We start from the raw sequence: 15,804 nt of genomic DNA, 5'->3' as shown, positions 1-15,804 counted from the left end.
CCCCAAATGCATCACTCCTGCACTTCTTGGAATTAAATTTTAACTTAAAGAAATATAGAAACCCGATTCATTTAACAATATTTTGATAAATCTTTTTATATATGTGATAGTGCTCAGTACCAGGTGCATATCATTGAGCTAATAGATAACTCATTAAATAGCACCTACACCCACCATCATAGCACTAAATGTCCCTGCCTCCCTACCTCTTGTTCTTCGTTTATTAATTGGTCACAAATCTCTCCACTCTATTATACTATTCACTGTATCTATGTATATCCCTGTCAGGGATCCTATGTTAGACTGTAATTTTCTAAGTCATAGTATTTCCAAAAGTCCACTTATCTTGTAGGGGCGTGCTGTCTCAGATATTCTCCGTATAGTGCCAGTTGGTGGGCTGTGGCTCAAGTTGTCAATTTGTTTTTTCATATTTTTCTATTTGCTGATTACATGCTACCCAGTTCCATCTGTGAACAATGTAGTGCTACACACCATGCTCTCTATCCTGGTGCTTTCACTCCTGTACTGAGCACTAACTATATAAATAATTCTCACCTCCTACATTCTGAAGCTCACTCTGTGGCAGGGAAACACTGAAGCCCTGTATTGTTGGTAGGCTAGGTTGTCAGCACCATTCACTCTCACTCATGCACCACTCACTCTCACTCATGGACACGCCTTCAGCCATGCCCCATCCAGACATAATTCACAACCCCAACGTTCTATGAAGCCTCCACAACTCCCAACGTTCTAACTTGCATGGTGGTGAAACCCAAATTTGCCCAAGAGTGTTGGCCCCGCCCTCGCATCACAACGTGATGATGTCGAGGGCGGAGCACTGACACTGAGCAAATCCCATCTCACCCCCCTGCTCACTGCCGCTACACCTCATACGTCCGATACAAAAAAAACAAAAAAAAACCAACAACCTGCAAAAATGCCCCCCCCTCAGGTCACAACACCCAGTGCTGGTCCCCCCTCTCCGACCGCCCCACCCCACCCAACAGACCTGCACAAGTGTCCTACCCCCCCCCTCCAGCCACCCCGCAATTCTCATCTCTCCCCGCCCCCTGCCGCCACACCCCCCCAGAGGCAGGTCACCGCTCCACCCCCCCCCTCACAATGACTCCGCAGCCACTGCATCCCCCCTTCCACACACACCCAGGACGTCGCTGCACCGCTCCACCCTCTCCAAACACCCACCCACCCAACAGACCTGCCGAAACATAAACAGATGATTTTAAGAACCAAGACGGCACCGCAGGCAGCCAGCAGGCATTGGCTGTACACTCTGAAGCCGCGCCTCCTCTAGCCTGATGTCAATGCCCCTGCTGGGGAACCTGGAGGAGCGCACCGATGTCACAGGCGAGAGGAGGAGTGGCTTCAGAGTGTACAGCCAATGCCTGCTGCCTGCCTGCGGTTCCGTCTTGCTGCTTAAATCATCTCTTTCTGTTTCAGCAGGTCTGTTGGGTGGGTGGCCGGACGGAGAGGGGGGAGCTGCGGTGGCAGCGATGACCTGGGTAGGGGTGGAAGGAGGTGCAGTGGCTGCGGGTGACATCGGGAGGTGGAAAACGGTGGCGGACTCTGGGGGGCGTGGTGCCAGGGGCGGGGAGACAGGAGAATCGACGAAAACCTTGCTAGGCCCGTTTCATTTTCTCAGAAACGGGCCTTTTTTACTAGTCACATATATAAAAAGATTTATCTAAATATCGATAAATGAATCAGGTTTCTATATTTCTTTGAGCTTACCAATTGAGAAACCAGAATCGTTATTAATTCCCCAGAGTGTAACAATTAAATTTTAACTGCCAGACCCTCGACCATTCTTCTAACTTTTGGAGAGCTGTTATTGTTTCTACTCCCTCCAGGGTATCCACTCTATTGGCTATCTTTGTGTCATCCACAAAAAGGCAAACCTTTCCTTCCAACCCTTCAGCAATATCTCTCACAAATATATTAAACAGAATAGGCCCTAGCACCGACTCCTGATGGACTCCACTGCTCACCTTCCTTTCCTCCGAGCAGATTCCATTTACCACCACCCTCTGCCATTTGTTGGTCAACCAGTTTCCTATCCAGTTCACCACTTTTGGTCCTAAGGTCAGCCCTTTCAGCTTATTCATGAGTCTTCAGTGGGGGACAGTATCAAAGGCTTTGCTGAAATCTAAGTAGATTACATCTAGCGCACGTCCTTCATCCAGTTCTTTGGTCACCCAGTCAAAAAGTCAATAAGATTCGTTTGGCAGGATTTTCCTTTGGTAAAGCCATGTTGCCTCGGGTCCTGTAACCCGTTGGCTTCTAGAAAGTTAACTATCCTTTCTTTCAGCAGCAACTCCATTATTTTTCCTACCACCGACGTGAGACTTACCGGTCTGTAGTTTCCCACTTCTTCCCGGTCTCTACTTTTGTGAAGAAGGATCATATCCACTCATCTCCAATCTCATGGAACCTCTCCCTTCTCTAAAAATCTATTAAATAAAACTTTAGGAGGTCTCACCAGGACCTTTCTGAGCTCCCTCAGTATCCTGGGATGTATCCCATCCGGCCCATAGCTTTGTCCACCTTCAGATTCTGCAGTTGTTTATAAACTCTTTCTTCCATAAACAGTGCAGTATCCACTCCATTTCCAGATATTCCCTCAGCAGCAACCGCAATCCCTTCACCAGGATTTTTCTTCCATGCACACTGAGGAGAAGTAATGTTTAGCACGTTCACTTTATATTCTTCACTTGCCACATAGCTATTCTCAGTATCTTTCAGTCTTGCAATTCCTTTCTTATTCTTTCCCCAATATATCTAAAAAAGGTCTTATGTTTACCTCTTTAGCCATTTTTTTCTTCTTCCCACACTTTCGCTAGTCATATTTCCTTCTTCTTTGAGCTTAAACTGGTAATCTTTTCCGTGATCTCTTGTAGAATCTTTTGTATTTCTTGAATGAAGCCTCTTTTGCCCTTATTTTTTTAGCCACTTGTTTGGAGAACCATATAGGCTTTCCTGTTTCTCTTGTTTTTGTTTACTTTCCTTGTGTAAAGTTCGGTTGCCATATTTATAGCAGTTTTCAGCTTGGACCATGCACTTCCTCTTCTCCATTTCCTACCCCTGCCATTAGCTCCCTTCTTCAAGCATTCCCCCATTTTACCCAAAATCTAGTACATCTGAAATCCAGTACTTTGAGTTTTGTGCATCTGCACTCGCCCTTGCCCTTATACAGTAGTAATGCTAACACTGGCCAGCAAATTGAAGTGGGACAATGGCGTTAAAGGAAACTGGCCCTCAAACCCCACTTCAGATTCTACTCGGAGAGTGTCTGTTAGAGATAAATTGCTTGTCAAAGAAGTTGCTGAGCTTTAGGTAAATTTACTTTGTACATATAAAGTGAACTTTCCTGATCCAAATAAGCTCCACTACTTTCAGCTTATAGTTAACCTAGATGAAGGTTATTATCAAGCTGGAAAGTTTCAGTTTGAAACTGAAGTTCCTGATGCTTATAACATGGTGCCACCAAAAGTAAAATGCTTGACTAGAATCTGGCATCCAAACATCACAGAAAATGGAGAAATTTGTTTAAGTTTATTAAGAGAACATTCAATTGATGGAACTGGCTGGGCTCCATCTAGAACGTTAAAGGTGTTGTATAGGATTAAATTCTTTATTTACAGTGGTGGAGCAGCTCATAGGGCTTTTCTGGATGTGGAACCGACCCCAACATAAAAAACCTGGATACCAGCGACATAACATAACTAAAGACCGAAATGGACATATCCAAACTCTTCCTCTCCTTCTCTAAGTTCCCCCAATGTATTTACCATACATGAACTTATTCTACCACTATATATATCACCTTGTATTTGCTCATACCTGTATTTGTTCATACCGGAACCGGCTAACGCCATTTACGGTACTATGTAAGCCACATTGAGCCTGCAAAAAGGTGGGAAAATGTGGGATATAAATGAAATAAATAAATAATAAATAAATAAATAAATAAATAAATAAATATCAAACCATATGGTGTGATGATCACTATTACATAGGTGGGCACTCACCCAGCAATTGGAAACACTTCCTCCATTTGTGAGCACTAGATTCAACGTTGACCCTTCCCTCATGGGTTCCGTCACAGTTGTCTCAGCAAGGCATCCACGATCTCTCTACTTCTTTTCAATTCTGCTGACGGTACATTCCAATCCACATCAGGCAAGTTGAAATCTCCCAACAACAGCACTTCCCCTTTCATATCAAGCTTATGAATATCTTCTATCAGGTCCTTGTCCAACTTCTCCATTTGTGCCTGAGGTCTGTTTAATTAAAGATCCCTCTTAGCAGCATGTGTGATAGGCATCCCTGCAGGGCAAATATTTGCAACCTACTTCTGCCTCTGAGTCCCTAGTTGGAGTAGGTTTATCCCACCAGGGAGGTGAGTAGGTTGTGTGGCTGATATCCTGCTGTCTATGGGACGTCTGTTACAGGTAAGTAACTTTGCTTTCTCCTAGGACAAGCCAGCCATATGTAGGTGACTCCGTAGCCAAGGGAAGAAAGCTAAGGTGTCAAAGTATTGTTATGATCCTTACATCCCTTAAATAGCTGTGGGTAGGATAAATCAGCCCTCTGTTAGCAATGTAGTCAGAATATAGGAAAATGAGCAAGGGTCCCATATCTTTTTTTTCTTTTCTCTTTCTTCTTTTTTTAACATTAGGGGTGTGAACCCTAAACATGAAAATATTTGAACATCAAACATAGTGCCCCATGTATGAGGAGCCAGGACAAAGAAGCCAGGGCCTAGCCCTCACCATAAGTAATGCAATATCACAGGGAAGGCCCTCTAAAAGACACCTGGAATACCCTGCTTAAGGCTATAGTATTTAGTGAATGTGTGGATGAAGGACCAGGTGGTGGCATTGCAGGATACAGGTGACTCAAGGTGGTGGCTATCATCTGAAGTTTGTGGGTGTGGGCTTTGTCTAGTGTCTCCAAGACCTCTGGTGGTAAGTGAAAGAGATGCACTGGCTTATCCAAAGAGAGAGGACGTGGTTTGTGATCAGCAGTTGTAGAATACAAATAGATAAGAGGCCGATAGGTTTTATCTCGTTTGGTCAATGTAGATGCGTAGGGCACATGTATAGTCCTCTGGAGAGGTGCACAGCTCTAGGAAGAATGTGGGTAGCACAATAGATTGATTAATATGGAAATAGGGGGCCACCTTGGGGTGGGTTCTGAGGATCAGTCAGTCCTTCAGTATCAGGGGTAATGTGTGTCAGGGTATGGGGAAGACGTTATAAATGTCTGTGCCTGTACTTAGTGTAACTAAGTCATGTCCTTGATCCGCTCGTGGCCTTCTCATTTCCGTGCCCCCTTTTCCAACTCGCATCTAAATTTACAAGTGTATATGTTAATTCCGTTTCAAGTTAAAAAGCCAATTATTGGTACTAATTAACTCGTTATTCATTTAACATGGGCACACAAATTGGGCACATGCCCAAATTTGCACACATTTTTTAGTGATTTTTTAAAAAATAGAATTAGGGGGTGATATGTTGCTTTGTGGTACTTAGTATACCATGAGGAGCCAAACTGGTTTATGTTCTAGCTGGGTTAAGAGGGATTCTGATTCAATTAGATGGGAGGTGGTGACTCTGCACAATTTGATTGGTCCTGGGTCAGGCTGTTACACCTGTACCCCATCTCTGACAGTGGAAGTCCCCTGGTTTCACCTAGCCAGATTTCAGTTATTCCTAAAGTGTCTAGATGCTGTTCACCCATGACATCACGGATCACTGGGGATTTCTTGGTAGGTGATCTGGCAGTTTCAATCAGATTGGTTTCCCCAAAAGCTAATTGGAAGAGCCAGGTTTCAGCTCAATTCTAAAGTCCTTGAACGAGGAATTGCTATGGAGAGAGAGGGGGAGATTTTTCCAGATGTGAGGAGCAAGGAAGAAGAATGCACGGTGACATGTTGATTCCAAGTGAGCATGTTTTGAATAGTGTAGAACTGAACGGTGATTGTTAAAGAATGGAGGGTTCTGGAGGAGCAGTAAGGAATAGTTAGACAGGAAAGATAGCCGGGGACTACCAAACCTGAAGGCCTTAAAGGAAGAGTGGCAATTTTGTAAGTAATCCTTTGTTCAACGGGGAAACCATGATATGTTTTAGCAGGGGTGAAGTATGATCAGAGCAATGGGCACGGAAAGAGTAACCTGATGGCTGTGTTCTGGGTGTGATGAAGTTCTTTAATGAGTGACGGGGTAACCCAGCATAAACAAAATTACAATAGTCAAGAGGGCGGTAAAAAGAAAGGATTAAAGCATGAAATTGTGGAGTTGTCAAAGAGGTACGATTGCTCATAGTTGGCAGAAGACTAGAAAACTAACTTTAGTTGTGAGATTTGTGGCAGAGAGAGAGGAATCAAGGATAATACCTAAATAGAGAAAATAGATACTGGTGAAAATAGAAGTGCCAAACAGCGTAATAGGGGATGGGGGGGAAGATGTATTAGAAAACCAACAGGCAACAGTTTATCTGGATTCAGCGCTAATTGATGATCAAACCAGGCCTGAGAGATCAAAGGCTTTCTATATTGTAAATCAAATGACTGTAACTTTAATATTGAAGGGTTGAGTGGATTTAGATCAGCAGTTATATCAGAATCTTAAGGTCTTCTCTTCCTAGGTAAAAATAGGTGTTAATATTCAAGTGATTTAATGGGCAGGAGAGCCTCCTGTCATTTAATCGCTTGTGCCCATCCAACTGCCAATACTTAGTGGCACTTAACCAGGACAGTACCGCTGATATTGACACTCACTGGTCATATTAGAAGTGGGCAGGTAAGAGGCTTTGTAGAGTGTGGAGCTGGGATTATGTGAATACCTTCAATATTCAGTGTCAGCATAGCTAACTGGACATGTAGGACAATGCAGTCCTAATTTTGCCCAGTTAGCTGTGCGGATACCTGCACTAAATATATTGATTGGCACCCGCATAACTTCAAGACTGGCCAGCAGAGGGTGCAATCCGGACAAGTAATCAATCTCTCTCTCTCTCTCTCTCTCTCTCTCTCACTCACCTGACAAGTAACCAACCCCTCCCTCCCACCCCCAGTCAGAATAGGTCCCTCTGGGCCTACCTGAATGCTATGGTGGTCTTTTTTTTAAAGTTCAAATAATCTTTATTAATTTTAAAAGAACAACAAAAAACTATAGCAAACAAACAACCAGCAATGGTCCTACAGCTGTGCAAATTTTTAAAAAAGTGAAATTGCCTCCCAGACATTCACTCTCTTTCACCCTAAGAACATTTTTCCAAAACTGCACCTTCATATTTAGGATAGGACAGACCAAATTCCACCATAAACTTTCTGTTACCCAAGAGATACTTTTCAATTATCAAATATAATTTAAGGGCAACCAGCAATAAAACATCAAATAATTTCATCTGCTTTTTGAGAAGGGAGGTAACCAATCCAAATGATTTCCAAACAATAATCTTATATGTGAAAAATATTAGAAATCATTTATGAGATGGAGCAAGAGACATATGAAGATCATATGTGACAATGTTCCAACATCCTTTGAACAATGCCAACATGATTATCCTCTACCAGAGGAAGCTTCAAATTAAAAAAATTATTTTTTTATATACAGCATCTAATGTGCTTTGTGCATCAGAAAATAAGAGGACTGTCGTAGGGCCACTGACTGTGAAGCGTACATTGATAAATGTCAAATGTTAGACACAAAGGGGCTGTTAGCTGCAGACTCAACTCGTGCTCCCAGACCAGTTTCATCTTCAATTTATATTCAAAACAATTCCATCTCAACAACTTATAGAAGCATGCTCCAGCATGGGGTTGGTAGGGATCCTTGTGTGCAAATTGAAGCTTCTAAACACTGAACCAGATCCAATCAATAAGGGGATATTGAATTTACTGACAGCACTATGTAACTATAGCCACCAATAGTACTGTATAGCTGACAAGCCATACAGCCTCTGTAACTCCTCAAAGGATAGAAACTGCTGGTTCTGATAAATATGACCCAATGTCCATATAAAAGCAAAAAGGAAGACACAATCTCCACAAAACAAAACCAAGCACTGTACAAAAGTGGAGAACAAAAAAAGATCTAAGCACAATGGTGTGCAAAGCAGTTTAACAAACTTTATAAAATAAACAAGTCCCAACATGGGCTCTTTTTGGCCTACTCGCCTGCATCAGGGGTCCAAAACACGTCATTTACACCATTGTAAAACACAACTCATGTGCTCATAATGCTGCTGTCAGTGTTCACTGTCCACAGACACTCCAATATCCCATAATTCTGTGTAGTATGTTTTCTCCTCTGGTGTTCCTTCTTTGTAGTCATGAACTTTGACATCCACAGAACAGCCCACAGGATGGGGCTGACAGATCCACCAAGTCCATTTGCCACTACATGTCCACCTGTGAGACTGGTTTTTTTTTTCTCTTTCAAAATGAATGCAGGTGGGGTCGGTGTAAAGTAAAAGTGTCTTACCCCTGAGCCATTCCCCACTTGTTTTCTGTTTTTGAGATCCTTATTGTATTTTCGAGGGGCATTAAACAGAAGCATGATGCCTCCTAAACTTCCTACAGCCTCCAGATTGATGTAAATACTGCTTAGCCTTTTAGCACACAGACATGGGGATTTTTTTTTTTAATGACCATAAAGAGCCAGTGCCTGGTTTCAATAATGACCAGGCTATGCTTTTCCCCTACACTGTGATAATGGGAGGTGGGACATGCCCAGACAGTTTAAAACCACACTCTCCCTCACACAAATTCTCAAAATTCTATTTCACATTTCAAATCACTGTCTCCAAAAAGACGTTCCTTTTTTTTTTTCACCTCATTCCAGAAATGTGCCTTAAGGAATTATTGAGGGCTTAAGCGGAGAGAGGGGATGGGGAGAGGTGAATGGCTTGGGTGAAGAGTGGATAAGGGCAAGGCAGATCCTTGATTCTGATTGGCTGACAACCAAGAATAGGGCGTGACACCTTTCAAATAAATTGCAAATTAGGCATGATAAGCTAGTGAACCTACTAAGGATGTAAGCGACGTGATCACATCACACCATTTCTGCAAAACTTTCACTGGCTACCCATTACAATACAGAAGTGGTTCCCAAACCTGGTCCTGGAGGCACCACAAACCAGTCAGGTTTTTCAGGATACCCACAATGAATATTCATGAGATAGATTTGCAAGCAGTGGAGGCAGTGCAATTTTTGGCAATAGTACCTTTCCTACAAACTACAAGTAGCCTTTAATTTTTGGGAACCACTGCATTACAGGGCTAAATTTAAAACTATTATGTCAGATCTCCAAGGCCCTTAAAGAGATGGACCAGAGAACTTAAAGTACAGGTTCTATATATAAGGTTCTCCCAAGGAATACCCCTAACCACATGTTGCCAAAACTGACAGCACATGATGTACACCCACCAAGTCTTCTCCAGAGTAGCCCCCATATTCTGTATGCAACTCCCTGAAAGATTTCACTCAATGCAAAACTATCTTTACTTCAGTTAGCAGGCAGTTCTTTCTTTAATTATCCCTTATTTCTAACTCCTGTTACTCTCGTTATCTCTCTATATATCCACTTCCACTTGTACCCTATGCTGTCTATTAAGGTGTTTTATTGTAGTTGTATCAACATTGTAATAGCAATCTAGCCAAGACCCCCAAATTCTATAATGGCATCTAAGTTTAGGTGTGCAATTGGGCATGCAGTTAGAGTAGGGCCAGTTATGAGTATTAAATTGTAAATAATTGGTTATAAATACCAATAATAGGCATTAACAAGCACTGATTGACACTAATTTGACATTGCATGTGTAACAGACTTACGCCCCTATTCTAATAACCAGCACACCTAACTTCTCTCACACCTATAAATCTGTAACTGTTGTTCCACTAATGTAAACCGCACTAAACCCTAAATAAGGGATATTAGCGGTATATAAGACCTAAATTGAATTGATTGAATGTGGGAGGGGCATGGGCCTATCAGGTACACTTCAACTATTTTTGCACACTATATAGAATAAATACATTTACATGCCCAACTGCCACATTTAGGTGCCACCATTTATGCCAGCCATAGACATGGCGCACAACTGCTGACTTATGCTAGTATTCTATAACAGATTTGGCATGCAACTCTGCCATTATAGAATATTAGTTTAGTTCTCAGTTTTTTGGTGGCTAGCATGTAGCGACCTATATTGAATTTACCCCCAGTATGTTTGAATATTTTTTTTTCTGCTGAAATTATCTGTTGGCCATGTCCTGAATTATTCTTGCTGTACACCACCTTGGTGATTTTTTTTCAGGGCAGTAAATAAATCCTAATACATAAATATGTAATATGTAGGATCTCTATATGGCTGACAAGTCAATTTGTATGCCCCTAACTCCTACTCAAGGACCTTTTCATAGGCATTATTAATAAGTTGCTAGCCTATTTTGGATTATCAGTTGTGGTGGTGGGGGAAACTAATATTGCAGTTAGAGGCAGGAACAAGCCCAGCAAGATGCAGAGCCTCAGGGAGGCAGAGTAGGGGAGTACATTCCTAATGAGGCAATTAGGAGTTTCTGGATAATTGCAGAGTAGTAAGTTCTATCAACTTATTAACCATGCCTACAAAAAAAGGCCCGTCAGTAGTGTTGAGCCTACAAATTGCACTATGGTCAAACAAGGTCTGCTTATGAATAAAGTTAGGCACACCCGGCTACCTACTTTGAAAGGGGCAAAGCCATACTGCCCCACCCATTCCCTTCTAAGCTCTGACTTCTGGTCTCAGTGATCCCCGTCTATTTGCACTGGCATAATAACTGCTCACACATAAATTACATGCTGAGTTTGGAAAATCTTTTTCCAGGAGCATGTGTGGCACTGCTGAGTGTTTTTTTCCCTGTCTGATCATGTCCTAGTCATGTTAGAAATGGAGTGGAGGAATAATGGGAGCATGTAAATGGCATATATACACAGCAACAAAGTATGTCAGATTTAATCAAAAGGAAGGTACCATGTCAACACTGGTATGGAAGGCTGGTAAGGTTGTTATGCAGGAGGAAATTACAGCATACATAAAACAATTAGGGCTAAATTCAGTGAAAAAATTAGCGCTAAGCACTATTCTATAAATGGCGCTATGAGTTAGGTACTGTTTATAGAATAGCGCTTAGAGCCAGGATCCGTGCCCATTCTTGGGTGCAAGGATTTATCATATTCTATAACACTGAGTGCAAATTTTAGGAACACCTCTGATCTGCCCATACCCCTCCCATGGCCATGTCCCCTTTTTGGGTAGGGTTACCATATGGCTCCAGAAAAAGGAGGACGGATTGAGCCAGCCGGGTTTTACTTCCATTGCTTTGAAAGCAATGGAAGTAAACCCGGCTGGCTCAATTACTTCCATTGAAAGCAATTGCTTTCCATTGAAAGCAATGGAAGTAAAACCCGGCTGGCTCAATCCGTCCCCCTTTTTCCTGGAGCCATATGGTAACCCTACAATCTGCGCATAAATAATTCACACAGGCATCTTATAGAAATCTAGACTAGGAAATGCACATGTAAATTCAAATTGTTACCAATTCATAGCCATAATAGATTGTTAGCTCCAATTCTTAGCATTAATTGGTTGTTATTCAATTAATTGTGCACGCAGTATCATCAAAGATGGTGAACCTGTAAGAGACAAGTTTGTTGTTTGTTTTAAACTGGCATATTTGTTATAATGTAAAACGTTTCTGTAAAAAAGTGGGAAAAATCTCTTCCTACTTATTCACACCCATCACTATGAATCAAAGTGAATTGAGGAGAGGAAAAGGGGCAATATGGAACTCAAATCCCATTCAGGTATTAAACTGATATGTGTAAAGCATGAATATAGCATAGACAACTGAAGAGCAGCTGCACTGTTGTAATAATAAAATATAATAAGAAATATATAAGAAATAAGATGTGGAAGAAAAAGAAGCATTTGGAATACAGTAGAATGCCGATTATCTGAACTCCGATTATCGGATGTCCAGTTATTCTGATTGCTTCTGTTCCTTATCTTTTTCGTTTTTTATCATAATCTCTGTATCATAGTTATCACATTGTGCCTGATATACAGTAAAAAATGTTATAACATCACAAATAGTTTGATATCTTTCCCCATTTATAATTGAAAACAAAAAATAATGCTCAACATGTAATTCTCAAAGTATATTCTCTTTTCAAAAAGGTATGTCCAATTATCCGGACCACCCCTGCAGAGGATATTCCCGATAATCAAAGTCCTACTGTACTATCAAAAGAAACAAGTGAGCCAAAAAGGAGGAAAATTGATATTTGAGAGCTACAGATACCATAAAGTTTTATCAGTTTCCAACTCACAGAGAAATTTCATTGATATTTAAACCAAATAAATGTCTCTAACAATATATAATTTTAAATTCAGCAGGCTGTGCTTGTTGTGCTCTTTGATGAAAATGATGATATATATTTAATAGTAGGTGTTGGTGAGGCAAGACAGTGATTTCATGCTTATTTTGCATTGTTGCTTAAATGACACTTTCCCCCTCAGTGCATTTTCCTTGATTGGCCAGCAGGTAGCATTTAAACCTCTGCATTATAGCATAACAGAGGTCTGTGGTACAGTGGTTGGCTGGTAAATGTTAACACAGGCTCTCTCCCCGTACCACCTCTGCGCGCCCCCCATCCACCTCTGCCCCCCCCCCCCCAAATTGCAGAGCTGGCTATAGCCGGGGAGAGAGCCTGGGGGGGGGGGGGGGGCAATGCAGTACTCTGGAAACAAAATGAAATGATCCAGGGTTCCAATCTAATTCATGTTAATGTGGGATAAATGCCATATACTAAGTAAATAATATAAACTTTTAATGCTGAGCACCTGATTCTCAGAGTGGACATATTCCAAACACTATAATGAAAATAAAATGATTTTTCTACCTTTGTTGTCTCTTGACTTTGTTTTTCTGATCATGCTGGCCCAGTATCCAATTCGGCTGCTATCTGTCTTCTTAACCTCCGTTTTCAGGGCTCCTTTCCATTTATTTCTTTACTTTGCCGCCTGTCTTCTCATTTCTTGCCCTACAATCCATAAATAAAGCTGGGTCCTCCGCAGACTTGACTGTCCAGTGGATCCAGCTTCTGCCTATTTTCTTCATCCATGTGTTTTTTCCTCCTCTTTCCTTTCCCTCATCTCCTTTCTCACTCCCCTCCATCCTGTCCAGCATTCTTCTCTCTCCCTTCCCTTTCCTCCACCCATGTCCGCAACCCTCCTCTCCCCTCCATCCACCCACCCATGTCCAGCAACTCTCCTCTCCTCTCCCCTGCCCCTCCCCTCCATCCACCCATGTCAGCAATTCTCTTCTCTCCCCTGCCCCCCCCTCCAGCCATCCATACCCATCGATTTCTCCTCTGCCCCCTCTAGCCACCCATACCCATTGATTCTCTTCTCTCTCCCCTGCCCCACCTCCAGCCACCCATACCCGTGATTATCATCGCTCCCCTGCCCCCCCTCCAGCCACCCATACCCAGTGATTCTCTCCTCTGCCCCCCTCCAGCCACCCATACACCCTACACCCATCGATTTTCTTCTCTCCCCTGCACCCCCCAGCAGCACCTCTCTGCTCTCTCCCCTCGCACTTCCTTGCCTCTTGCTCTAGTCTTGCCCGTTGCCGTCTTCTCCGTTTAATTTTTTTAAGCAGTGTTAACACGTCAGCAGGAACAGGCTGCTTCAGCCAATCCAGGGGCCTTCCTTCAGCATGTTCCGTCCCTGAGGGCTGAAGGAAGGCTCCAGGGATTGGCTGAAGCAAGCCTGTTCCTGCTGACGTGGTAATTTTTTAAAGCAGTGTTAAGCGCCGGTTCCGTTCACGCGAAGCTAAAGAAGAGAGGTTGGGGGACGGGGGTGAGAAACAAGCGCTGATGTGCCAAAGATGCCCGAAGCCACAGGGGACGCCGTCGACACTGCAGGGTGGGGACCAGAGCCCAAATTTTGGGAGCCGGTTGTTAAAGTAGCTACTTTAACAACCGGCTCCCAAAATTCCTGAAAAAAAATAACAACCAGCTCTCGCGAGCCGGTGCGAGCCGGCTCCAACACACCACTGTCGGTGTACTTCTTACTTACTTTCCCTGAAGAAAGAGGAAACCTCTGAGGGAAAGTAACCTGCAGTGCCATTGGCCAAATACCCAGCGTTAATGATCTGGACCCTGATTGGCCCTGAAGTGCAATATCCAGGCCAGAATATGCTGGAATTCTCTAGTCTCAGAGTAGAAGTGTGGAGAGTGAAGACCTCTGCACTGAGACCCTATTCAAGTCCCTATGAGCAGTTATTTTTCCTGAACTCCCCAGGTACTATTTAGGTAGTAAGAAGTGTTGAGGTTAGTTTTAATATTGAGTTCTTGCTATTTTACCTGTTACTGTTTGCTGTTTACACCTTTTTACTGTTCACTGTTCTACCTTTTTATGATAATAAACTTCATAGTTTGTTAGTTATGTTGGTCCGGGACTAAGAACGCTGGTGGTTTGTGTTTTGGACTTGGGTGTTTTCTAGGACTGTGGGACCCCTAGGATTGTGGCCCCAGTGTCCTTAGAAACCACTGAGGGGATAACTGCGTGTAGGAGACTCACCCAGAGGCAAGTGGGACCCAGCAGTGGGTGGAGGGTAATACCATGTAGGCACAGGTGCATAGGTGTGAGCGGGCCTGGGCAGTTTCTGGGACAGACCCTCCAGGTGGAGGTTAACCCCAGGTGGCTGCTAGGGATAGCAACTCGGGCATTTTGTGACAGCTGTGTTTTTTGTTTTGTGTGGATTCGGAATACTCTGTTATGAGCTGAATTGGCTCATTTTTAGTTATCAGAGCTGCCAAGTTATCCAGTTTCAGGAGGACCCATTTTTGGCCAGTCCTGAACATATTTGCAGTTTCTGATTCTAACCATTTAAATCAATATTGCAGTTCCCATATTGTAGCAGATGGGGTCATCATAAAACCAGGACTGGCACATAATTTCTCTCTTCGAACTTAGCACCTTTGAGTTATAGTAATGTTATGGCATGTTCTATGTATTTTTGGATTTGGATACCACTTGGATCTGTTCCTAATTCTGGATGCAGGAAAATGTCATATTCCTCCCTACACCACCCCATCTGCAAAATAAAACATTTGTAAATTTGTCTTTCTACTCTTATTCTAGCAAAGAAAAATTTGAAGATGGGTTCACACATGTTATCAGTTAGAGGATTCGTAAGAGACTAATCAGGTGAAGAAAAGGTGTTTTTCATAACCTCTTGCTGCAGTGGCTTGGATAAAGGGAACTTAGACACTAATGACAAGAAGGCCATTCCAGATAACCTACCAACCACATAAATATGTCCACGGAAGCTGACTGCACTGATGCACTTGGCTTCAATTGGCATTGGAGACTTCAGGCTCCACTTATTGGTGAGAGGATCATAGCACTGTGTGCTGTCTGTGGCCAACTTGCCATTTGGCCCTCCCCCCGATCACATAAAGCTTCTTATTGTGACTTGCTGCAGCAAAGGAGCTCACGTTAACCAACAGTGGAGCTGTCTGTAGATCAATAACAGAAAAGAGAGAATTGCCATGAGAACACTGTAATTATAAAGATTAGCAGCAAGAACATATTTATTGTTTCAAAGATATCATCAATGTGCATGGGACAGTACCAGATAACTCACATGTTTGCAGTCTTCTGGAAATAATGAACTACAAGCAGTATATAATGTGACATATAAGTTTTTAAACACTATAAGAAGAAAG

At 42.6% G+C, this 15,804-nt stretch overlaps 1 protein-coding gene across 1 annotated transcript in view; it reads right to left on the bottom strand.

Moving 5' to 3' along the window:
• The window catches only part of KLHL6 (kelch like family member 6), a 453,247-nt gene that overhangs the window by 43,353 nt on the left and 394,090 nt on the right, over positions 1–15,804 (bottom strand). The window contains 2 exon segments of the mRNA XM_030216961.1: positions 15,380–15,524; positions 15,526–15,594. Of these exon segments, the coding sequence (XP_030072821.1) occupies positions 15,380–15,524; positions 15,526–15,594 (214 nt within the window).

The sequence above is a fragment of the Microcaecilia unicolor genome, chromosome 10, assembly GCF_901765095.1.
Source record: "Microcaecilia unicolor chromosome 10, aMicUni1.1, whole genome shotgun sequence".
Lineage (NCBI taxonomy): Eukaryota > Metazoa > Chordata > Amphibia > Gymnophiona > Siphonopidae > Microcaecilia > Microcaecilia unicolor.
This window is presented reverse-complemented; position numbering and strand designations above follow the sequence as displayed.